We start from the raw sequence: 24,288 nt of genomic DNA, 5'->3' as shown, positions 1-24,288 counted from the left end.
GCTGTGGCTCTCTCGAGTGCCATACTAACGCGTCGGTATATTTGGTGTCGCCGGCCCTATGATCTCTCAGTTCCTTCTTACCTAGGGTGACCAGATGTCCCGATTTTATAGGGACAGTCCCAATTTTGGGGTCTTTTTCTTCTATAGGCTCCTATTACCCCCCACCCCCGTCCTGATTTTTCACATTTGCTGTCTGGTCACCCTATTCTTACCAGAACTCAGACAGCAGGGCAGGAGGGCGGGTAATGGAATGGACATGCGCAACATGTCTCGATGAAAAACAATCACAAAAGGTAGGTAACTGTTTTTTTTCTTTGAGTGCTTGCTCATGTCGATTCCATTCTAGGTGACTCACAAGCAGTATCCCTGGAGGTGGGCTCCGAGTTCACAGTCATGCAGCTTGCAACACTGCTCTACCAAAGCCAGCATCGTCTTGGGTCTGCTGGGTAAGCGCGTAATGAGACATAAACGTGTGGACGGATGTCTAGGTGGCAGCCCTACAGATATCCTGGATCAGCATTTGAGCTAGGAAAGCTACTGAAGAGGCCTGCGCCCTAGTTAAATGGACGGTCACAATCGCTGGAGGAGGCACCTTTGCCTGATTGTAGCTGTAGCGGTTACAGGTAGTGATCCAAGACCAAATTCTCTGAGCAGACACTGGACAACCTTTCATCCTGTTGGCCACTGCGACAAACAACTGTGTCAACTTACAAAACAGCTTGGTCTGCTTAATGTAAAAGATTAGCACCCTTCTGACGTCCAGAGAGCGTGTTGTAAAGATAAACACATTAAAGATTGCCAAGCGCTCAGATATCATTGTGCGGGCCATTGAAGTAACTTAGGTAGAGAGTCACTGGATAAAAAGAGATTTTGTTTTCCACTAAAATATTTGTGATGGGGGCAACTGAGACTCAAGAGGGAAAGTTACATTACTCGGGATGCCTTGTTTGAGAAGTACAACCTTAATTCATCATAACACTGGAGGCGTTTTATGTGTCTACGTGCTCAAATCATTGATATGCAATTGTAACCTTAACTTCACCTTAAAGCAGAGGTCCCCAAACTATGGGGCGCACCCCCCGAGGGGACTGCAGAGGAACATTCAAGGGGGTGCGGCTGGGGGCGGGGAGGGAGCCCCACCCAGCTCTGCCCCTGGTCCCGCCCCCAGCCTCGGCCTCCTTACCCCTGTCCGTGTCTCCCCAACCCCGTGGCCCCACTCCCGGCTCCAGCTCCAGGAGGGGGGAGGTGCGGCAGTCGGCTAAGGGTGGGGGGCAAGGTAAAAAGTTTGGGCACCGCTGACTTAAAGGTTTTGTAAGGATGTGTGTATGTGTACTCCTCTCTATTATATTATACATACATACATACACACATTTAAATATTTAAAGATTCCCGCAGTGTTAGTGCTCCAAAGGACGTTAGGAAAGGTAGAACACATTGAGTTTGCATATTGGATAGGCCATATGCACCATCTGTTGAAACATTTTAAAGCAATTTATCAGGCAAGACCCAAAATAAAGAGCTGGATGAGACATTAAATTTCCCATTCCCCCAAACTCCCTGCCCTCCCACTGCTTGATATATAAATCAAAATCCTACATCTCTAAGATTTAACTCAGAGTATAATAATAAATTAAACAAGTAAAACTGTCCCTACAAGGCAGAATTAACAAGGTTTTTCCATTAGCTACTAATTCACTGCTTATGATACTGAGTTTGGAGGTGTCAAAACGAGAGCCTAAAACAACTGAAAGGTTAAGAATCTGGAGCTGCCGTTTTCCTTTAGAAAGCATGTGTCAAACATAAATAAATAAAATGATCGGATGTGTAGAGCGCTACAGCTGAGATTACACATGGTAAAATTCGTATTGTGCAGAAGATGGCAGCACTGGGCTCAATAACACTTGAAGTACGGGAATTCAATGCTGGACCTAAGCTGTCAGTGTTTTAAAACAGGGAAAACAGACATTTTGAGGATTAGCATCTAACTTCCACCTCAAACAATACTTTGTGGCAAATATGCTTCTGCCTTAAAACCTCTCGGAGGAAGAGTTTGCTTCAGTGAAATTAGTTTAGTTACTGCAAACTCTTTTCTTTGGGTTTCTCTGTCTATGAGGAAGACCCTTTATCATGCTCATTAGTCTTCGCTCACAACAATCTTAGGACTGAATATATAAGGACTGACAACAATAAATTGCCAGCAAAAGTGCTTTCACTGTAACTGCAAGATGTTATACACATTCCTTTGAACCTCAGCACTGCACAGGAATGTTTGAACCTAGAATACAAACGAATGCAAACTGTGCACAGTTTCTCCATACCCTTGTCAAAGGCCTCATGCTGTCACTGAAGTCGGAGCAATCCCCTTCCCTTCCATTTTAGCCAACTGACATTTTCTCTGCCAAGTCCCCCTCATATCCACGGCATTCATCCTCAACCTCAAAAAACAGGCAAATGGCCATCTCTGACGGCTATGCCAATGATACTTTCTGAACTGGAGATACATGCAGGAGATACATGTGCAGCAACAAGCCTTGCCAACTCTCCCCACAAGCAGCTTCAGTACAGCAGCACTTATGATTTAGGCTAAGATTTATTCATGGGGATTTTTAGTAAAAATCATGGACAGGTCACAGGTAATAAAAAAAAATTCACGTCCGCTGCTTTGGTGGGTCTTGGGGACCAACGGCTGGCCCCTACTCTGGTGGCGGGGGCTGACTGGCCCCAGCTGCCCACTGCTCCGAGGTCCAGAGGGAAAGCTGCTCCGATGGTCCCCAGGGTGGTCCCCGGAACTGCTGCTGCACCAAGACTGCTGCTCTGGGGTTGCTCCGGGGCTGCTCCTGGGGACAGCAGCACCAGCCGCTGCTTGGGCAGCCCTGGAAGTCACAGAGGTCCCAGAAAGTCACCAAATCCTTGATTTCCATGACAGACTTTCAGCCTTACTCATGGTTCACAAGCACTCGGTGTGAGATATCGGATAGTGTTTACATCTAGAGCTAGAACTACTGTTTTTCAAAAAGTCTTAATTACAAAAATATACATCCTACTAGTTATTACTATTATTATTCATTGTTATTTGTATTGCAGTAGAGCCTAGGAGACCTCATCATGGATCAGAATCCCATTGTACTAGGGGCTGTACAAACACAAAACCAAAAGACCCCAAAGAGCTTACGTTGTGCTTAAAAGCTTCAATACTTATTTTCTAATTGTTGAGTGTTAATTATAGTAACCATACCTTTATATTAATATGACTTTTATACATGAATTTTAATATAAATAATATTTAAATACACAGTTTTACTATTAGGAAAAACACCCCACACAACATGAAATTTAAAAAAAAATCTAGAACAAGATTTTATACTAATTATGATACTGAATTTCCTTCTATCTAGCTCTTTCTGTTTGCACTACAGTAAATTTCTAACGTTCTGCATCACTAACTTCAGCCTTAGGGGAACATGTAACTACATTCCTTACTCTGTGCCTTGGGAATAATAAGAATTTTCTAAACAGTTGAAATAAATCTCTACATCATGGAAACAGGTTTTGTGTTTTAGATAGATTAGATATATTGATAGAATTTAAGCCAGAAGGGACCATAAAATCATCAAGTTTGACCTGCTGTATATCCTTCTGTATTACACAGACCTATAAATTTCACTCAATTTGACGACAAGATATCTTCCAGAAAGGTATCGAGTCTTGATCTGAAGACATCCAGAGATAGAGAATCCACCACTTCCCTTGGTTGTTTGTCCAATGATTAATCACTCTCATTGTTAGAAATTCGTACCTTATTTCTAATTTGAATTTGTTTGGTTCAGCTTCCAACCACTGGTTATACCTTTTTCCACAAGATTAAAAAGCCCTTTAGTACCCAGTATTCTCTCCCCATGAAGGTACTTATGCACTGTAATCAAATCACCCCTCAATCTTCTTTTTCATAAACTAAACAGATGGAACTCTATACATCTCTCACTATAAGGGATTTACTCTAGCCTTCCAATCATTTTTGTGGTTCTTTTCTGCACCCTCTCCACTTTTTCAACATCCTTGTTAAGTTGTGGATACCAGAACTGTATGCAGTATTCCAGAAATGGTCTCACCAATGCCATACACAGAAATGCAAACACCTCCCTACTCCTACTCACTACTCCCCTGCTTATACAAGTCTGGACCACATTAGACCATTTTGCCACATCTTCACGTAGGGAGCTCACATTGAGTTGCTGATTTACTATAACCTGTAAATTCTTTTCAGAGTCACTTTTTTCCAGGATACAGTCCCCCATTTTATAGGTATGACCTACATTTCTTGTTCCTAGAGGCATAATTTTGCATTTGGCTGTATTAAGCACATTTTGTTCAAATGGGCCCAGTTTACCAAGCAACCCAGATAGCGCTGTATGACTGCCCTGTCCTCAGCATTATTTATCACTTCAAAACTAGTTACATAGGCAGGCCAAAGACCTGGAGGCAAAGTTTGGCACCATATCCTCAGTGGGGTTATAAAGAGTAGTCTTCCTAATATATGCATTACAATTTTCTTTTAAACAATCAATAACACTGCAATCTCTCCTCTCCCTTTTACACTTCAGGGTTTTTATTTTGGAATCAAACACCATCACAATGGGCACCCTGACTGACCTCAACACACAGACCAAGGTCTGAATAGGTATGAAGAATGAACAACCCCCATATCCCGTCAAGGATAAGGCTTTAGGATAAGGCTGAGGTCAGCTTTAGAATCCTGGGTGAAGAAATCTGGCATAGTTTTTCTTAATATCAGAAGCAGTTGAACCTTGAAAGTGAGGTATGACACTAAAACAACCCTATACAAGATAAAGCAATGAATCTTATTTTATTTCAGAAATTTCAAATTTAATGTACTATTTTTGTTGTCTCTGTCATTTGGGTTCTTTGTAACACATTTTGAAGGTCAATGTCAGACACTGGAGACCTAGCAGGTTGAGAGTTATGCTGTCAGGAAAGAGAGACAAAGACTGTGGAATCTTTTCTTTGATATAAAAAAGACAAAAATAAATAAATAAATAAAAGCCAGAAGACCAGGAAAGTGGGCAGTGAATGAAGCTAATAAAGCTTTTGCTCTTGCACAAATTTGACTGTTTTTAAGTACATATTCTATATTTAAAGGTGACTGAAATCAAAGAGAGGTTTCTGTCAAACGGTCCAAGTTTACTTTGTCCTGCCTCAGCGGAGGAGGTTGGACTTGATGACCTCCTGGGGTCACTTCCAGCTCTACATTTCTGTGATGCTCTGTAAAGATGAGTGAGTATCAGAAGCATCTTCAGTAGAAGAGAGTATTTGGGAAAACAATAGTTTATCCCAGATTCCATAGGGCATTACAGCTACAATGGAATTCTTCACTCAAGACTAAATGTTCAGAACTGAAAATCTTAAATAATTTGGCAAGATCATTTGAATTTGATACATCCTCAAGTTATCTGCCAAGAAACTGTATTAAGATATTACAAGCAGGAGAACTGTCATTGCAAGACCCATGCAGTGTTGTTGTAACTGTTTTGGTCCCAGTATATTAGCCCAGGTCTACACTAGCGGGGAGGTCAACTTAAGATATGCAACTTTAGCTACGCGATTTACCTGGCCGTGAGGACGGTGGCGAGTCGACCACTGCCACTCCCCCATCGACTCCGCTTCCACCTCTCGCGAGCTGGAGTTCCGGAGTTGACGGGGAGCGTGATCGGGGATCGATTTTATCGCGTCTACACTAGAAGCAATGAATCGACCCCCAATAGATCGATCACTGCCCGCCGATCCGGCGGGTAGTGAAGACCTGCCCTTAGAGAGACAAGATGGGTGAGGGAATATATTTTATTGGACCAACTTCTGTTGGTGAGAGAGACAAACTTTTGAGCTACACAGAGCTCTTCTTCCCTTTTGGGAAAGGTACTAAGAGTGTCATAGCTAAACAGATAGTTTAGCTTTAGCATAAGTAGTTAGCACATATTCTAAGGGACCATTCAAGATGAAGTATTACTACTTCACTTCTAATGCCTAACAGCTTTGGGGCAGGGAACTTGTCTTTTAATCAGCCTATAAAGCTCATCTATATTTCTGCCCAAATACATAAAAAATAAATAAAAGACTGCATAAAAATCATCCAATGTGTGGCATCCTCAGGGCCTCTTTAAAATATATCCATAACAGAGCCCTGCGCACATGCAACTTAGTTCTGAGTGATAGCTTTTGGTGGCCCCACAAACAAATACTTCACATTTAAGCAATAATACGAAGTGGGGGAAGTAATTGTAGGTAAGGCTGTATTTTTTCCCATGGAAAAGTGCCATTTCTTATGGAAGAAAAAGGCAAATTTCACTGGGCAACATAAAATTTCATAAATAATGGCTCACATCAACCAAAAATGCTTTGTAAGGGGCTAGAAGTGTTTTGTTAGGAATAAATAAATAAATAGTTTCTATTCATTGTTTACTATTTTGGAGCTTTACTTCACAATTTTCAGTGTATCTAAGGAAAACTTGGATATAAATTGCTCAAAAAAACGCATTAATAAAAGCAGCTTAAACACACATTCTAAAATTTTTACTGTAGGAAAGGTTTTGTTCATCTTAAGTTCATTCTGCTGCAGCATCCTGTATGAATGCAAACTCCCTTGTTTCTGCTCTGGTGCTTATCAGTTAGCAGCGCAGCATAACATGAAAAGGATCTTTCGGCACTTAGCCTCTGAACTGGCACACAAAGCAAACTAACTGAAATATTCCCCAGCTGTGGTCTAGCCAGCCAAAAATGAATAATGTTTTATTTTTTGGTTTTTAAATTCCATTCAATTCTACTGTGCTGAGTTCTAGAATATCTCCCATGGCGATTATGAGTTAGCATTTTTCACAATAAGTGAGCAACTGGTGGGAAATTTTAAATTCATGTTTTTCATAGAGCAGTCAATTTCATGTTTTCCATGCAATCTGTGATAACTGTGAAAATAATGTAGCTTCATTTATAGGCAAGTACTCTCGGTGAAGTTTTGAGGCACACAATGACAAAAACCATATGAAAACTATGGTGTTCACTTCCCAGGAAAAGATGAAGATCTCTCCCCTTGCATATGGGCAGGCTGATAAACAAAGCACTGTTCAAAGGTGCTGGAGAAGCATGATACCCTATAGATAGGCTTGGTAAAATTCCATTTTTTTTTCCCCACAATTTTTTTCCCAATTTTTAACCATTTTTATTTTTACAGTTGCAGGAAATTAAGGGGGAAGTAAGGATGGGGGTAGTATTAGGGCACTGATAATGGAGCAGCAGGGGGATCCCTGTGCTACTGAGAGGCCCAAGATATCCGGACACAGGATGCAAGGGAGGCTGCGGTTCAGGCCACCAGAGCACAGGCCTTTGGCCAGGGCTGAAAGGAGAAAGCTCAGCTCTCTCCCATGGGGAAGGCTACCCCACTGCTGAACAGTCCCTGCCTGGGGACAGCCCCTGCACTTCGTGGCTAGTGAGTGAGTGTGGGACTATGACAGCGGAGCCAGTGACACTGGATTGCTGCAGGTGCAAGGCAGGCTACAGTCCTAGCGGGGCAGAGCAGAGACCTTCCTGGCCGGGACTGCAAGGAGGAGAAGGACAAGCCCCCGACTGTGGAGGCAGCCACTCTGCTGATGAATGGCTCTGTCCCCTACAGCTGAGGGCTCATCCTCCACCTTGCAGCCCTGGCCAGGGGTCTCTACTCTGCCCTGCCAGGACCATAGCCTTCCCCACACCCTCCACCTGCAGGAATCCAGTGTCACTGGCCCTGCAGCTGTGCAGAGAGCCCTCTGCAGCTCCACTGTCACAGACCCACTCCCTCTCTCCTGTGTGCAGGGCTGCAGAGGGTGTACTGTGCTGCTGCTGCAGGGCCAGTGATACCCAATTTCTATAGGCCCAAGTGGGAGGCTGCATTCGCACAAACTTGTACGGATGGATATGCATTTCATCAATTTCAGTGTGTCAGCTGAAATCAATGTTTATCATCATCTATCAATTTAAATTGAGTCCTGACAAGCCTTTATGTAGAGGGAAGAGATGGAACCATAAAAGCAGCCCTCTGTGCACTATGGGGTGGAGACTTTGGAAAGGAAGTTCCAGTCCTCCCAGCAATCAAGATGAAGGAACTAGGAGACACAATTTTGATTTCTAATAGCCATGAGAAGTACTTCCCTTCTGGTCATAGTGTCAGGGCAATATACTAAGGATTTTTAACTTTGTCTTGCAGGAGGCTTGTCACCATAGCAAATTCTGAGAATCTATGAGTTGGAGTCATAATAATAGACAAGGCACCATCAAAAATAAATGTTAAGTTGGCACTTTGGGGATATTCTGAAATCTGTGTGAATGGGACAGTAGCAACTATTGCGTGTGTAGGCTACGTCAAGTCATATGCAGTAATTACAAGCCACATTTCATAATAAATAAACAAACAACATTTTGGTTTTGTCTGTATTAAGTTTACTGTAAAGTCCTGTACATTTAATCTTTAACTAAACAACAAAAGACAGTAAGAGGAGCTTTATAGTGTTTCAGTGGCTGGTATGTGTTTCATACTAGTGCTAAGCCTAGGCACTTCTATTTGCAAAGTGAATTCTGAACAAGCTGGGGGAAGTAGGGGATTGAAAGCCTACTGCATCTTGAATCACAAGTAAATAAAAAGACTCCTCAAATTAAAAACAAGCTTCTAGCCTCCCAGCACATCTCACCAGAGAAGTTAATACACTTTCAAGCTTTAAAATTTTTCACAGTTCCTACTTGTTTTTTCCAATTTGTAATATCCTCGGAGCAATCTCAAAATACGTCTTCTTTTCTCAACAACTTTGTCTCTTTCTGTTTGACAAGCATTGATTCCTTCCTTTTTGTTCCCCACCCGCAATGCATTTTGCTCTGAATGGAGCTGAAATTAACAGGACTCTTTTGGTCTGTACATCATCATCATCAACCGACCTGATGGGAAACTGTTTTCCCATCCCGTAAAAACTCAAGATTTCAAAAATACTTGAACCTGGGTCTCCCACATCCAAGATGGGCGCCCTAAGCTCCTAGGTATTAACTATTCTGGGATGATGCCCTCTCAGTGTCTCCTATTGGAGCTGTCCCACTTTGTATAAATAATTAAATGTTCACTGGGCCAGAGACAGACTGACTCCATACTAGTGGTCAGGGCACTCACCTGGGATGTGAGAAACCCAGGTTAAATCCCTACTTCAAAGAATATTTAAAAAGAGGAATTTAGAGTCTACTAAAGACAGATGTATGTCTACATCAGAAACACAACCGTGGCCCAGCTGCAGCACTGCAGCTTGCACTGCTGTAGCATAGACAGTTACTGCAGCAACAGAAGGGGTTCTTCCATCACTGTAGGTAATCCACCTTTCTGAAAGGGGGTAGCGCTGTCTACACTGGGGCGTAGGTTGGCTTAACTACGTCTCTCAAGGTTGTAAATTTTTCATATCCCTGAGCGATGTAGCTAGGTTGACCTAAGTTTTAGGTGCAGACCAGGCCAGAAATAGCGTAAGAAAACCTACAGCAACAAAACATACTAAATATACCATAACAGGAACACCTGGAGGCAGCAGCCTTCCCCATTTGCACAAAATACATGAGTAGTATTCCAAAGGGCCATTGATACGTAGTAAACGACAACTGCTGTTTATTCCGGGGGAGCTGCAGGTTCCCATCCCCTCCAAAAATCAAGGCCATGAAATAGTGAATTTGAAAATACTTGAAAAGTAATCCCATTATCTTTTTCTTTCCTTTTTTGTAATCTTTAAAGGATAACTCATGTCAGGCAACCAACCATATCTCTGTAATTTCAATTAGATTAATTGCTGTTGCTCTTGAAACAGTACATGATCATCACTACAAATAAACAACATATAAAAGAAGAATATTTACCCAATTAACACATAGCGGTAGCTAAGATGCCACAGTGTTCTCCTATGTGTGTGCTGTTTTGCTAACAGCATTTTTTAATCATAACTATTTGAATAAATTAGGCTTGATTTGAAAGACAGGAGAATTTGTCTGTCAATTAATTAGTTTATCTTTTAAAATTAAGGGTCCTCCCTCCCCCCAAATTCCCTAAAAAAAAAAAGACACGGTTTCAGTTTTTGGGCTCCAGCTAGCTGGCTAGCTTGGTACCCTCACAGCATGCAGCATACATTCTGTCTGCAGTCTTTCTGCTTCTGCTAACAGAGATGTGTGTGCGCAGTACACTGAGGGAAAAGGGAGTTGGAGAGTGTGAAACTGATTGTGCTGGAAATGTTTGCTAATAGAGATGTCAATGAAGCAGAGAAGTTTCAGTACCTGAGTTAACTAGTTGTTGCTCCATGACCCCACAGCCCAGCACCTCCATCCATTCTCCTTGGAAGTTGATCTCCATCTCAAAGGAAGGGTGTGTAAACGGGAAGTAGCAGTCTACCCATCTAATTTCCAGTCCTGTACCATTGTTTAAAAATAAATAAATAAAAAGAGTAAGTATTTAAAAGGCTACCCCCTCCAATCCTTTGTAAAACTTGTCCTTCAGTTAATGACACCAATTACTGCAATCCTGAGAAAATAAATAGCGAACAAACTAATTTGCAGCACTTTTGTGCAAGGTAATAAATCTTGAAACTTGTGAAAAAATGGCCATGTCTTTTCTAATATGAAAAACACTTTGTGCAATTCAGGCAGCCTTTGAAACCAAATCAATCACCTGTCAAATTCCAGCAACCACCTGGCAGAGAAGGAAAATGAGCCAAGATCATGGGACGGTAGGTAATTTTGTTATTCTCTGTAACAGAAAATGACTAAGCTCCTCAAATAAAGCTGACCCTTTTCGTTGTGTTTTTATTATTCTTATTATTTTACAATTTTAGTTATTTCTTTAATGACAATTTAGGCAAATAAATCCCCCCCCCCCCGTTTTTCCCCCCAAACATAATAATCTTAACCTGTTTTAAAAATAAAGCTATTTTCCCTGTACGTGTTTGTGTATGAATATTTTATTAGGTTACACATACGAGAATACATGATGGTGCAATGTGGTGTAACACCCAAGATATCAGTGGCATGAGTTTGGGATGACTCCAATACTCGTAAGTGGGGAATCCATAAGTGAGCTATGCATGCAGTGTTGCCCTCTTTTGACATTTTGTCATGACCCCCTTTTGGTTCATTTCATAAATCCCTAGTTCCTGGAGTCATGATTACATGAGAATCTCAGCTTTCATTAAAAAAAAAAAATCAGTTTTCTAGCCCTGACAATTACAGAAGAAAGCTTGAAAACATGAAAGGCTCAAGAGCCTTTTAATTTTTTTCAAATCTCATGACTTTTAAGCTAATTTTATTATTTCTGCAACCCTGACTCATGAATTTTGAATGTTTGAGTTTGGCAATATTATACATATCATCCCAAAACTGTGCCAAGAAAACCTTTACAGCATACTACACCATCCTGATTACAGTAGATCCCAAATATTTTACGGGGGGGGGGGGGGGGGAGATGTTTAGATATGTTTTTGTTTGTTTATAGTTGTTGTTATTGTAAGCATCAGCATATATCAGGGCCAAACTGATCCCAATGTTGAATTCCAGTTTCTATTCCAATTCCCTTCCCCTCACTTTTTCCATTACTAATAACTATATGAAACAAATTATTTTAGGTTGAAATTTTCCACGTTTAGTTTAAGCCTCCCACCCTTTTTTTAAGCAAATGTGATTCAGCCATTTTTGAGCAACACAAGCAGGGAACCCCCCCAAACAGCTTCCACAAATGTTCTGATGGAAATGTTTGCACTTACATTAATTAAAAATAGCTGAAACTAGAACCTTATTAATGACTGTTATTAAAATGGCACCCTAGAGGCCCCCCATGTGAGATCATGGCCCCATTATATTAGGCACTGTACAAACATAGTTAACACAGTCCCTACCCCAAACAGCTTACAATCTAGGGCCCCAGTCCTACACTGTGATCCACATGGGTGCAACAGGGTCCTACAATGCAGGATCAAGGCCTAAATAGACAAGACAGACAGGGTGTGGAAGTATTGTTATCCCATTTTATCGCTGAGAGCTGATGCACAGAGAGATGCAGAGTAGGGTGACCAGATGTCCTGATTTTGTAGGGACAGTCCCGATTTTTGGGTTTTTTTCTTATATAGGCTCCTATTACCCCCCACCCCGTCCCGACTTTTCACATTTGCCGTCTAGTCACCCTAATTCGGGTCTCTCTTCACTGCAGAGTTTACTCGGGTGTTGCCCTTCACCTCCCTCCCATGCACACAAGTTTAGTGGTGCTTTTAACTTGGGCTAACTGGCTTGTTTGAGGCTATGCTAAACCCCAAGTGAAGCTTTCACTCATGCTGATAACCTGCCCACTTTGCAGTGGGGATGCAAGCTAAAACACTCGAAGTAACGAAGCTAAGTTCAAACTTGATTTAATTCATGTTCACTAATGAGAAAGGGAAAGCAATTCAATTGGGTTACCTAGGGAGGTGGTGGAATCTCCTTCCTTAGAGATTTTTAAGGTCAGGCTTGACAAAGCCCTGGCTGGGATGATTTAGTTGGGAATTGGTCCTGCTTTGAGCAGGGGATTGGACTAGATGACCTCCTGAGGTCCCTTCCACCCCTGATATTCTATGATTCTGCTGGACTGAGTGAAGTTTGCTGGGGAGACATTAACTATATATTTCCATGCGATAGATGATTTTTTTAATTTTAAAGAGAAAACTTAACTTGGAATTTCCACAATTTATAACGTTTGGTTTTGTTTTTTTTAAAACTGTAACATTCTCTTACAGTCTTAGCTGATAGATTATTTCAGCCTTAGCTGCAGGCTAATGACATTTTTGCACGTAAATATTCATACACACACATTACACTGTAACACATGCATGTGTACATAGACACAGCCAAAGCAGTAAATACGTTCAACATTTAGGAAACACCACAACGGATGCTGTTGACAGACAGCCATTCAAACACATTAGCACTTGCATATTTTCTTTTTCGCTTTTAAAAATAAACCTCAAGAACTTATATGGATGAAGATTAACTTTTTATTCCTATAAAATCAGAAAATTCAAAGTGATGATCAGAATTACCATATTTGTACTATGTTTTTTTATTTATAGATACATACACACACACTATATGGTGATAATATATTTATATATGCATGAAGTCAGTATAGTTAAGTCTATATGAAATCAGTATATATATGCATGAAGACAATAAAGTTATCCCCATATACTGTAATAGAGAACACTACATATATACAAAAGGGACCAACATATAGTCACTGTGGGAATCATAACTTTGAATTTCCTGACCTTTGTGCAATTAGAATCTTAACCCTAAGGCTGATATAAGTCATCGCAGTTTTTGTATACATATGCACATATGTGAATTTAATTTTCATTGAGATTGCACAATTTGCAATGGCAGTAAGAATTACGTTGAATATTCAACTAATTTTGTACTTAATAAAAAGAAAGCTCCAGTAGAATATGTTTTTAATAATCTGCCTTTCAGCTAATGTTCAGATATTTGATTTCTGTTATTAAGAATCATAGAATCACAGAAATGTAGGGCTGGATGGGACATCATTTCTATGATGCTTAATCAAGTAAATACAATTTCAGAACATTATCGAAAGACAGATGATTAAGGACTGAATGAAAAGCAGGAAGGTGAAAAAATGATTCTATTACATGAGGGGTTTTGGGGCCGGGGGGTTGTTTTTTAAATTTTGAACCGTTGATGTATGTAAATAAGTTTTTTTTGGTGTTCAAGGAACACTCCCTTTGGGGTATCAGACACTGTATAGAATGCAGTTCCTTTGCATTAGATTATACTGCATTATTTGTCACAGAGTTCATCATGTTACCCAGTGTTCTGATCCACAGGGAGGCTCAAAGAGTTAGGATTGCTGTGGAAAATATATACAAATTACCTGTAATTTAGGATTAGTTAGAACACTAACCGAGTGTTTTGTAACATATATTCATTTTTTATTTTTTATTTATATTCAAAATTAAAGAAATAACATAAAAAGTACAGAAAACAGAGAAGGGATAGTAAAAAGAAAAGTACTGTATAAGAGAAACTGTATCAATACTGTATCAATCTTCATTTATTTATTTTAACAACTTTTATTTCCATTTCTCCAGTCCTATACCAAGATGTAAACACCTAACTTCATTTAACTTATTGCTTATCCATTAGGCTTAATTTCTTTTTAAACTATTATGATCAGAGATTGCACATGAGAAATTTCAGACACAAAGGATTATTTCCAGAAATTTTAAAAAGGCTGAGGGCTCCAAAAATCAGTCATACAATTTGCAAAAGTCCAATAGGACTTTACAGAACTTTAACCAAGCAATTGGTCCTTCAGACACTAACTACATGTAGACCCACTGATTTCATTATGTCAAAAGGGACTGTTCATGGTAATAATCCACTACCCACTGATGTCAATGGGAATCCTCTCACTGGGTATTGGATTGGGCCCCTTGTCCTGCAGTATCTAAAGGATTAGGCCTCCTGTGAGTAAATGGAGGATTATTCTTATTTTTGAGTAATGCATGCCAGTAAGGAATTTCACAGATCATATTAGTATTCAACAGAGGTGGCATTGCTAAATACTGAGCTAAAGGAAGAATCTGTCAGTGGTAGCCTAATTGAGTCCTGTAAGGAAAATGTTTAGCCAAAGGCACTGAAAATAAAAATCATTAAGGCAACCCATTGCTGTGGTACTAAAAAGAATCAGCAAAAACAGAGTACCAGACATTCTCCAGAGATTACACATCTATGTACTGTTTTGTTCCTAGTAGGATTATGTTTAGGAAAGGATTCTGGAAGAAAAGGAAATATTCACAGAAGGAAACTACTGAGAACAGGAGTTGCTTAACCCTGTGTATGTAAAATTTACATCTCTCCTAAATTAAGCCAGCACTTCAATACTTCCTATTTTCCTTTGTAGCCCCATCTCCAGAAAGATATGTTGGAATTGGAGGGGTTTCGGAGAGGGGCAACAAAGGTGATTGGGGGTATGGAACAGCTTCAATATAAGGAGAGATTAGTGGGACTGGAACTTTTCGACTTGGAAGGGAGACGACTGGGGTGGTATGATTGGGGTCATTAGAGTCATGGCTGAGGTGGAGAAGGTGGATGTGGGGATGTTGTTTGCTCCTTCTCATGCCACAGGAACTAGGGGTTACCAAATGAAATTAGTGGGCAGCAGGAGGAGGTATTTTTTCGCACGGCACACAGTTGGCCAGTGGGGCTCCTTGCCGGAGGATGTTGTGGGGGCCAGGACTATAGCAGGGTTCATAAAGGAACTATATAAATTCATGGAAAATAGGTCCACTGATGGCTATTAGCCAGGATGGGCAGGATGGTGTCTCTAGCTTCTGTTTGCCATAAGCTGGGAATGGGCGAAAGGGGATCGATCACTTAATGATTACCTGTTCTGTTCTTTCCCTCTGGGGCACCTGGCATTGGTTATTGTCGGAAGACTGGATACTGGACTAGATGGACCTTTGGCCTGACCCAGTATGGCCTTTATGTTCTATTAATTCTGCTTGTGACAACTGGCAGAAATTGGGTGGACCAAAAATCTAATTTATCCTATGTTTTCTCAGAAATTACCACCAAATGAGATTTTTGTTAGACTGGTAAGAGGTACACAAATTGGAGAGAGTCCAGAGGAGAGCAACCAAAATGATAAGAGGTTTAGAAAACATGACCTATGAGGAAAGATTGAAAGAACTGACCATGTTTAGACTAGAGAACAAAAGACTGAGGGGGGACCGGAAAACAGTCTTAATAAGTAAGTTATGAACAGAACAGTGAACAATTGTTCTCTATGTCCACCCAGGGTGGGACAAGAAGTAATTGCCTTAGTTTGCAGCAAGGAATATTTAGGTTAGATATTAGGAAAAACTTTCTAACTATACCTCTACCTCGATATAACGCTGTCCTCAGGAGCCAAAAAATCTTACCACGTTATAGGTGAAACTACGTTATATCGAACTTGCCTTGATCCGGGAGTGCTTGATCCCCCGGAGCACTGCTGTACCACGTTATATCCGAATTCATGTTATATCGGGTCGCGTTATATCAAGGTAGAAGTGTATACAGATAATTAAGCACTGGAACAAGTAATCTAGGGGAAGTGGTGGAATCCCTGTCATTGGAGGTTTTTAAGAACAGGTTAGAAAACACCTGTAAGGGATGATCTAAAGTATACTTAATCCTGCCTCAGCACAGAGGAATTGACTTTTGAGGTCCATTCCAGCCCTACATTTCTATGAACAATAATTCTTAGCTCTTGTGTAACTGTTTCATCTATAGATCTCAATGAACTTTCCAACAAGGTCTAGTTACAACAATGTTAGAAGAGAAGCAAGAAAAGAACAATGCATGTGGTATCAGGAGCCTCAAGGGCAGTGCACTGAGAACTAACAGTGAAAGAAATATTAGTTCCCACTTGGCTTTCCTATACTCTTTTATTGGTACAAAGATTCAAGAATTTGGTAAGCGAATATGATGAGTTTGAAAAATATCTGCAAGCTAACATATATTTTATGGAAGAGAATTTAATAAAGATGTTGAGATAATTTAGAAGGGACAGCAACTACCGTTTTGGACAGCCTGCCACCAAGAAAAAGAAAATTAAAGACTTACTAAATACCACATTGTGTTTTCCAATTATAGCCACATTCTTACTGAGGGACAGAAATTTAGCTGGTGTACAGTAAATTGGTGTAACACCATTAACTTCAGTGGAGCTATGCAGATTTTTTACTAACAGAAGAGCCTGACTTTACAGACTATTTATACCAGGGTTAGACTTTGACCTACCACACAAAATGGGCTTTTGACATACATCACACATTGATTTGCTAGCACATGTGACTGTGTAATATCTTTACCCAGCTTGCTATTATTTAGAACATCCTTGCTGATTCTCTTTCCATACTATCAGTGAGCCTAATTACGGAGTCCACAACTCTTATCAAACCAGTTAACAATAATTGATTAAAAGCCCTTGCTGCTTCATCAATGAAGGTGGCCTACCTTCAGAATAATCTATCTACTTTTCAGCATAATCACGTTCAGATCATTCCAGTTCTTCTAGATGGTAATGCTGGAGGCAGCTAACAGGAGAGGCACAGCTGTGGACTCTGTGATTGGAGGTCATGTGCCATGGCAAGTGATGCATTTGGTCCGTCTGTGCATTGTTTGACCATTTGTTCTCTGTGTACGGGCTGCATAGCTGGGCCATGGGTAAACAGCTGATACAGGTCAGTTTGTTGGAGCTTCCGTAAGGGGTGTGTGGCTCTGACCTGTGGTGCTTTGATCATCCCTGCTGTTTGAAATCTCTGAGTGGCTAATCACTCTCTAATGAGGAGAGGAAGAGATGAGCTTCGCTAAGCAGGGGGACTTGACATAAAAAAAAAAGACAGTTACCTTTTCCGTAACTGGTGTTCTTTGAGATGTGTTGTTCATGTCTATTCCACAATAGGTGTGCATGCTAGCAGTACCTGTAGGGGAGCACCCTACCGACCCTGGAGTGGCGCCTCTATGGTGCGGTATAAGGGGCACTGCGCGCCCCCCCCACCCTTAGTTCCTTCTTGCCAGACAACTCCGACAGAGGGGAAGGAGGGCGGGATGTAGACTAGACATGAGCAACACATCTCAAAGAACACCAGTTATGGAAAAGGTAACTGTCTTTTCTTCTTCGAGTCATTGCTCATATGTATTCCACAATAGTTGATTCCAAGCTATATCTGTTGGAGGTGGGTTAGAGTTCACAAACTCTTAGGACGGAGCACAGCCCTGCCGAACCCTGCGTCTTCCCTGGTCTGGGAGACGATCGCATAATGTGAGATGAATGTGTGAACTGAAGACCATGTGGCAGCCCAACAAATGTCCTGAATGGGGACATGGGCTAAAACGGCAGCCGACAAGGCTTGCGCCCTAGTTGAGTGTGTCCTCACAATTGACGGCGGAGGGACTCCTGCCAGGTCATAACAGGTATGGATGCACAAGGTGATCCAGTTGGAGAGCCACTGAGTGGAGATCTGCCGACTCCTCATGCGTTCGGCCGAGGCGATGAACAGCTGCGAGGACTTCCTGAACGGCTTAGTCCACTCCAGGTAAAAAGCCAGAGCTTGTCTCACATCCAGCGTGTGGAGGCAACGCTCCTCACTGGACGCATGGGGCTTGGGGCAGAGGACCGGCAGGAAAATGTCCTGACACATGTGGTAGGCGGAGACCACCTTTGGGAGGAATGAAGGATGTGGGTGGAGATGGACCTTATCCTTATGAAACACCGTGTACGGGGGCTCAGAGGTCAGGGCCTGAGTTCCAAGACCAGTCTAGCAGATGTAATCGCCACCAGGAAGGCCACCTTCCACGAGAGGTGCGAACAGGAGCATGTAGCATAAGGCTCAATGGGGGGACCCGTCAACCGAGCCAGCACCAAGTTCAGGTCCCACTGTGGGACTGGGGGCCTAACACGGGAAAAGACGATCCAATCCCTTAAGGAATCGGCCAGTCATAGCATGGGAGAATACCGTGTGCCCCTGCACCGGCGGGTGGAAGGCCGATATGGACGAGGGCGCCAGGCCTTGGGCTCTAAGGTGAAGGAGATAGTCTAAAATGAGCTGGATCGGGGCAACCACGAGGGAAACGCCCCGCTCAGCCCCCCATCGGGAAAAACTGAGGCCACTTTGCCAAGTAGGCTCGGCACGTGGAGGGTTGCCTGCTTTCCAAGAGGACGTGCTGAATCTCTTCCAAGCACGTCCTTTCCTCCCGGCCTAACCATTGAGCAGCCACACTGTGAGATAGAGTGCCACGAGGTTGGGGTGGAGGAGGTGGTCCTGGTCCTGGGACAGCAGGTCCGGGCGGGACGGCAACGGCCACGGCGGGGTGATCGCCAGGCTCGTGAGGGTCCCGTACCAATGTTGCCCGGGCCACATCAGGGCAATCAGGAGGACCCGGGCCCTGTCCATCTTTATCTTTTCCAGGACCTTGCTGATCAGCGGGAACCGGGGGAAGGCATAGAGAAGCTGGCCAGGATAGGCGGAAGGCATCAGAGATAGTGCCCACTCCCAGCCTCCCCCGGAGCAGAACCGGGGAAAGAGGAGTGGGCCCCGCCTTGCCTGCTGATGTAAAACATCGAGGCCGTGTTATCCATGAGAACCATGACCACTTTGACCTTCAGGTGCGAGCAGAAGGCCACACACGCCAGCTGGACTGCCCTGAGTTCCTTGAAGTTTATATGCAGGGTAAGGTCCTGGGCAGACCACAGACCTTGGGTCTGAACGTCCCCCACAGGGATTCCCCAAACCAGGTCCGAAGCGTCAGACCCAAGCTCCACCGATGGTGGCCTGCCCCTGAACGGGACCTCGCAGACCATGTTCCCAGGGGAGGACCATCATTGTAGGGAGGTGATCACCGGCTTGGGCACAGTCCATCCTGTCTCTAGCCTGGGAGAACACTGAGGCCAACCAGAGCTGGAGGGGCCTCATCCTGAGTCTGGTGTGGCAAACTACATATGTGCACGCTAACATGTGACCCAGGAGCTGGAGACACGCTCCGGCTGTCGTCACAGGAAACTTTGTGACTGTGTCGATGAGTCCTTTCAGGGTCTTGAATCTGTCTAGTGGGAGGGAGGCCCTGGCCGACATCGCGTCCAGAACTGCCCCAATAAACTCTATGCGCTGTACCGGGACTAACGTGGACTTGGTGTTGTTCACCAACAGGCCCAGGATGGTGCACGTGGACAGGAGGAGCGTCACACGATCCTGCACCTGCAACCGGGAGCTGCCCTTGACCAGCCAGTCACCCAGATACGAGAAGATCTGGACCCCAGGACTTCTGAGGTAGGCCGCCCCACAGACATGCACTTTGTGAATACCCTAGGAGCAGTGGACAGGCCAAACGGGAGGACCGTACATTGGTAGTGTTCCTGCCCAACCGTGAAACGGAGGAAGCGCCTGTGCCCCTCGAATATATGAATGTGGAAGTACGCGTCCTGCAGATCGAGGGCGGCGTACCAGTCCCCAGGATCCAGGGAGGGGATGATGGCGGCCAGAGAGACCATGCGAAGCTTGAGATTTACTGGTTCAGGCCTCGCAGATCCAGGATGGGCCTGAGCCCCCCTTTGGTCTTCGGGATAAGGAAATAGCAGGAGTAGTACCCCTTGCATTTGAACTCCGCTGACACCACTTCCACCGCTCCTAAGCCAAGGAGCCGCCCCACCTCCTGCACGAGCAGGGCCTCGTGAAAGGGGTCCCCGAGAAGTGACAGAGGCAGAGGGTGGTTGGGTGGGGTAGAGGGTGTAGCCCTGGGAGATGGTGTTGGGGACCCATCGGTCTGAGGTCAGCTGCAACCACACCGGAAGAAAAGCACACAACTGGCTGGAGAAGGGAAGCTTTATTGCGGGTGGATCTCTGATGTGAACTGGTAGATTGCCCCCAGGCGTCCTGTCAAAACTGACGTTTCCCTGCCTGTTTACCCTTGGAGGACCCAGGCTAGGGGGCAGACTGGGACTGCCTCTGCAGACGTTTCTTATAGTCCCATGACTTTTTTAAAGGGGGCTCGTATTTAGAGCGGGTGGCCTGGGTGGGAGCCTGCTGCGGCTTAAACTTAGGTCTAGCCGGAACATAGTGGCCAAGTGTCTTAAGCCCAGTATGGGAATCTTTCAGACCGTGCAGCTTCACATCCGTCTGTTTCGCAAACAGAGTATTGCCCTCAAACGGGAGGTCCTGCAGGGAGTTCTGCGCCTCACTGGACAGCCCAGACAGCAGGAGCCACGACACCCTTTTCATGGACACTGCGGAAGCCATGGACCGTGCAGCCGTATCTGCCGCATCCCACGCTGCCTGCAGGGTTGCCCTGGCAGCCGCTGTACCCTCCTCCACCAGAGCTTTGAACTCCTTCCTGTCACGCTCCTGGAGGGAGTCCTCGAATTTGGGTAGAGGGCCCCACAGATTGAACTCATACCGACCCAGGAGAGCCTGAGAGTTCACCACCCTTAACTGGAAACTCAAAGACGAATAAACCTTTCTCCCAAATAAGGCCAGCCTCCTTGAGTCTTTATTTTTTGGAGTAGGGGCTGGTTGGCCCTGCCATTGTCTGTGGTTGACTGACTCGCTCACCAGAGAGTTAGGGTCAGGGTGGGTGTACAGTATTCATGCCCCTTGGTGGGCACAAAGTACTTCCGTTCAGCCCTCTTCGAGATGGGGGGCAAGGAAGCTGGGGTTTGCCACAAGGCATTTGAAATTTTTGCCACCCCTTCGTGGAGTGGGAGAGCCACCCTGCCCAGTACCAAGGCCGACAGGACGTTGAAGAGGGAGTCCAAGGGTCCCTCCACTTCCTCAGCCTGAAGGTTGAGGATTAATGCCACCCTTTTCAATAGTTCCTGGTGGGCTTTAGAGTCCTCCTGCAGGACAGAAGGAGGAGGGGCTGTAATCGCCTAATCAGGGGAGGGTGAGTAGGCAGGAGCGGTACTCTGCGTACCCACCGGTACCGGGGGTCCCACCACTTGGTCGACTTCCGGGCACGGAACTGAAGAGGCACGTCCCATCAACTCCTTCCCAGGAGGCTGGGAAAGAGTGGCCGATGGCCGTTCCGAGGCTCTGGCCACTGAGCGAGCCCCCACTGAGGGCTGCATCAGTGGCCACGGGGCCCATTGGTACCACGGTGCTGGCCATGGAGCCCAATGCCACTGCAGTGGCACCGGCAGAGCAGGCTGTTCAGCCTGACTGGCCTGTCTCATTGATCAACAGCTACGAAGGGAGGCCAGACTGGCATATGACTTGTCACAGTCCCTGGACCAGGAGGAGCGGCAGCGGGAACGGTGCCGACCAGGAGACCGTGATCCCGACATGGAGGAATGGTACCGCCGGTAGCAGCTGCTCCGCGATCGGCTCCAGCAGGCAGATCCGCGACGGCGAGGTGCCGGCGATCGACGCCCGGGATTGCGGGAGCAGTGTAGTGGCGGGGTCCTGGAGTGAGACGACAAACAGGAATGGCATCAACATCCGTGTCGCAACTGGCTACAGGAGCCCCTCGGAGAGGAGGACCTTCAGTGCCATCTCTCTCTGTCTCGACGGAGCCCGCTCCTTGAGGCAGAGCGGTGCCAGGAGCCCGTCAGTTGGAACCCAGCCAGACAACCTGGTGGGTGTCGACGGTGACCGGAGTGGACTATGCACAGGGCAGTCGCTGAGTGGCAAACGGCGTCGGGAACATTCCCTCGATCACAAACGGTACCGAGCAGGGGGCGACTGCAGAGATCCCATTGGTGGCTTGACATAACGTCTTGGGCTGCTTGCAGGGCCTCCGGTGTGGAGGGCATCCGGACATCTAGGGGAAGCCTGTTCCGAATGGGCTGGGCTACTCCACTCGACCTGAGCCAAAGGCCTGGAGTGCGATGGGGACCGAGGACTGCCCAACATGGGTCTAGCCTCTCCCCCGGTCTTGCTCTGCTGCTGTGGCAAAGAAGGCCTCTTCTTAGCCTTCTTGGCATGCCCCGTGGACGGGGAGTGGTGCCGACTGGTAGATGGCACTGAGGAGTCGCCGCTCACCGACACTGCAGTACCCAGTGCCGACTTGGAGGAGTGCACCAGAGTCGGGGTCGACGCCGACTCCATCAGGATAGCCTGGAGCCGAATGTCCCTTTCTTTTTTGATCTGAGGCTTGAAAGACCTGCAAATCTTGCAGTGATCACTGAGATGGGTTTCCCCCAGACAGCGTAAAGAGAGATTGGCGTAAAGAGAGAGAGGAAGTCAGAGTAGGCTTGGCAGATCACTCACTGGCATCGGCCGCCTGCAAGTGTCGCACAGCTTAAAGCCCGGGGCATGTCCTGACCCGGGCACACTAAACTAAACTAATCTACCTACTTCAACTACAGGTACTACTACGATGATCGAAGAAGAGTTCTAGAAGAAAGCTGCAGACAAACTGGAGCAGAGCAGTTCCGAAGCATCTTCTCTGGTGGCAAGAAGGAACTGAGGGTGGGGGGAGTGTGCAGCGCCCCTTATACCACGTCATAGAGGCGCCACTCCAGGAGGTCGCTAAGGGCGCTCCCCCACGGGTACTGCTAGGGGAAAAACTTCCGGCACTGGTGCACGCGGCGAGCACATACACCTATTGTGGAATGCACATGAGCAATCACTCGAAGAAGAATAACTTGCTAGGTGAATTCAAGAGCTGCAAATGAAGGGAGTTAACACGAGAGCTTGGAGAGGGAGACTGGTCAAGAAGTGTGAGAGGCTTTCCTTCCAGGTTCAGCTTTATGTGCAATTTCAAGATGGCCAGAGCTGGAACAGTGGTGGCAACCTGAAACAGATGTGCCATATCTTCTTTCCTGCCTGAAGCTAGAAGGAACTTGCTGTGCATGAATGGCAAGGTGGTGGCTGTCCTGGAAGAAAAGATTCTTGGATTGGAGGAGTAAATAGAGATGCTAGGGAAAATCAGAGAAGCTGAGGAGTTTCTGGACAGCTAGGTTTGGGAAACATCTGTATCCCAGCTACAAGGAAGAAAGGAGGTAGCCATCAAAGAGTCAGAGAGAGAGAGAGAAAGGAAGTCAGAGTAGGCTTGGCAGTTCATAATTCCAAAAGGGAAGAGGTGAAGCTGACATTTTGCTTGGGTGGAAAAAGATGAGGATGGGCAGGCTGTGCCCACCAGAGAGAAAAGGATCAGGAGAAATTCCACACAGCTTGAAATTTCCAATCCATACCAAGTCCAGGATCCAGCTCTCAAGATCCAGCTGGTCTGAGGGAATGGAGAAATAAATGGGACACATGTCAATGGCAACTCAGTCCAACCTGTAAGAAAAATGAAGCTTGCCAATGAAGAGATCTCCAACCCTCCAACGAAGACAGACGGTCCTTGTTGGGGATTCAATACTCAGAAGAATCAGAAGAACATTCTGTAAGGGACAGACTGGAAACAGGATGGTCTACTGTCTTCCCAGAGCCAAGCCACTCTAAGACTGGATAGACTTTTGAAGTGGAAGAACAAGGGTCCTTTAGTGATGGTTCATATCAGCACTAATGGCACTGCATGCCAAGATCTCTCAGAAAATAGCTTGTTTTAGTGACCTTGGAAGTGTGATGAAGAATGTCCAAGAAATCTTCTCAGAGATTCTTCCTGCCCCACGGGCAAAGGAAGACACAAGGCAGAAGATTCTGGAAATGAACTGATGGCGAGTGGTGTAGAGTTGCACTTTTTGGCTTTGTGGAATATTGGTCAACC

The 24,288-nt window shown here is 44.9% G+C and overlaps 1 protein-coding gene across 8 annotated transcripts in view; it reads right to left on the bottom strand.

The window, feature by feature from the left end:
* FARS2 (phenylalanyl-tRNA synthetase 2, mitochondrial) overlaps nucleotides 1–24,288 on the bottom strand; it is a 380,087-nt gene that overhangs the window by 233,536 nt on the left and 122,263 nt on the right. For all 8 annotated transcript variants that reach the window (XM_065584915.1, XM_065584913.1, XM_065584914.1 and 5 more), the window contains one exon: nucleotides 10,333–10,464. In XM_065584915.1, coding sequence (XP_065440987.1) covers nucleotides 10,333–10,464 — 132 coding nt within the window. The remainder of the gene's footprint in view (nucleotides 1–10,332; nucleotides 10,465–24,288) is intronic.

The sequence above is a fragment of the Chrysemys picta genome, chromosome 2 (genome assembly GCF_011386835.1).
Source record: "Chrysemys picta bellii isolate R12L10 chromosome 2, ASM1138683v2, whole genome shotgun sequence".
NCBI classification, from domain to species: domain Eukaryota; kingdom Metazoa; phylum Chordata; order Testudines; family Emydidae; genus Chrysemys; species Chrysemys picta.
The sequence above is the reverse complement of the archived record's forward strand: the minus strand, read 5'-3'. Positions and strand labels throughout refer to the sequence as shown.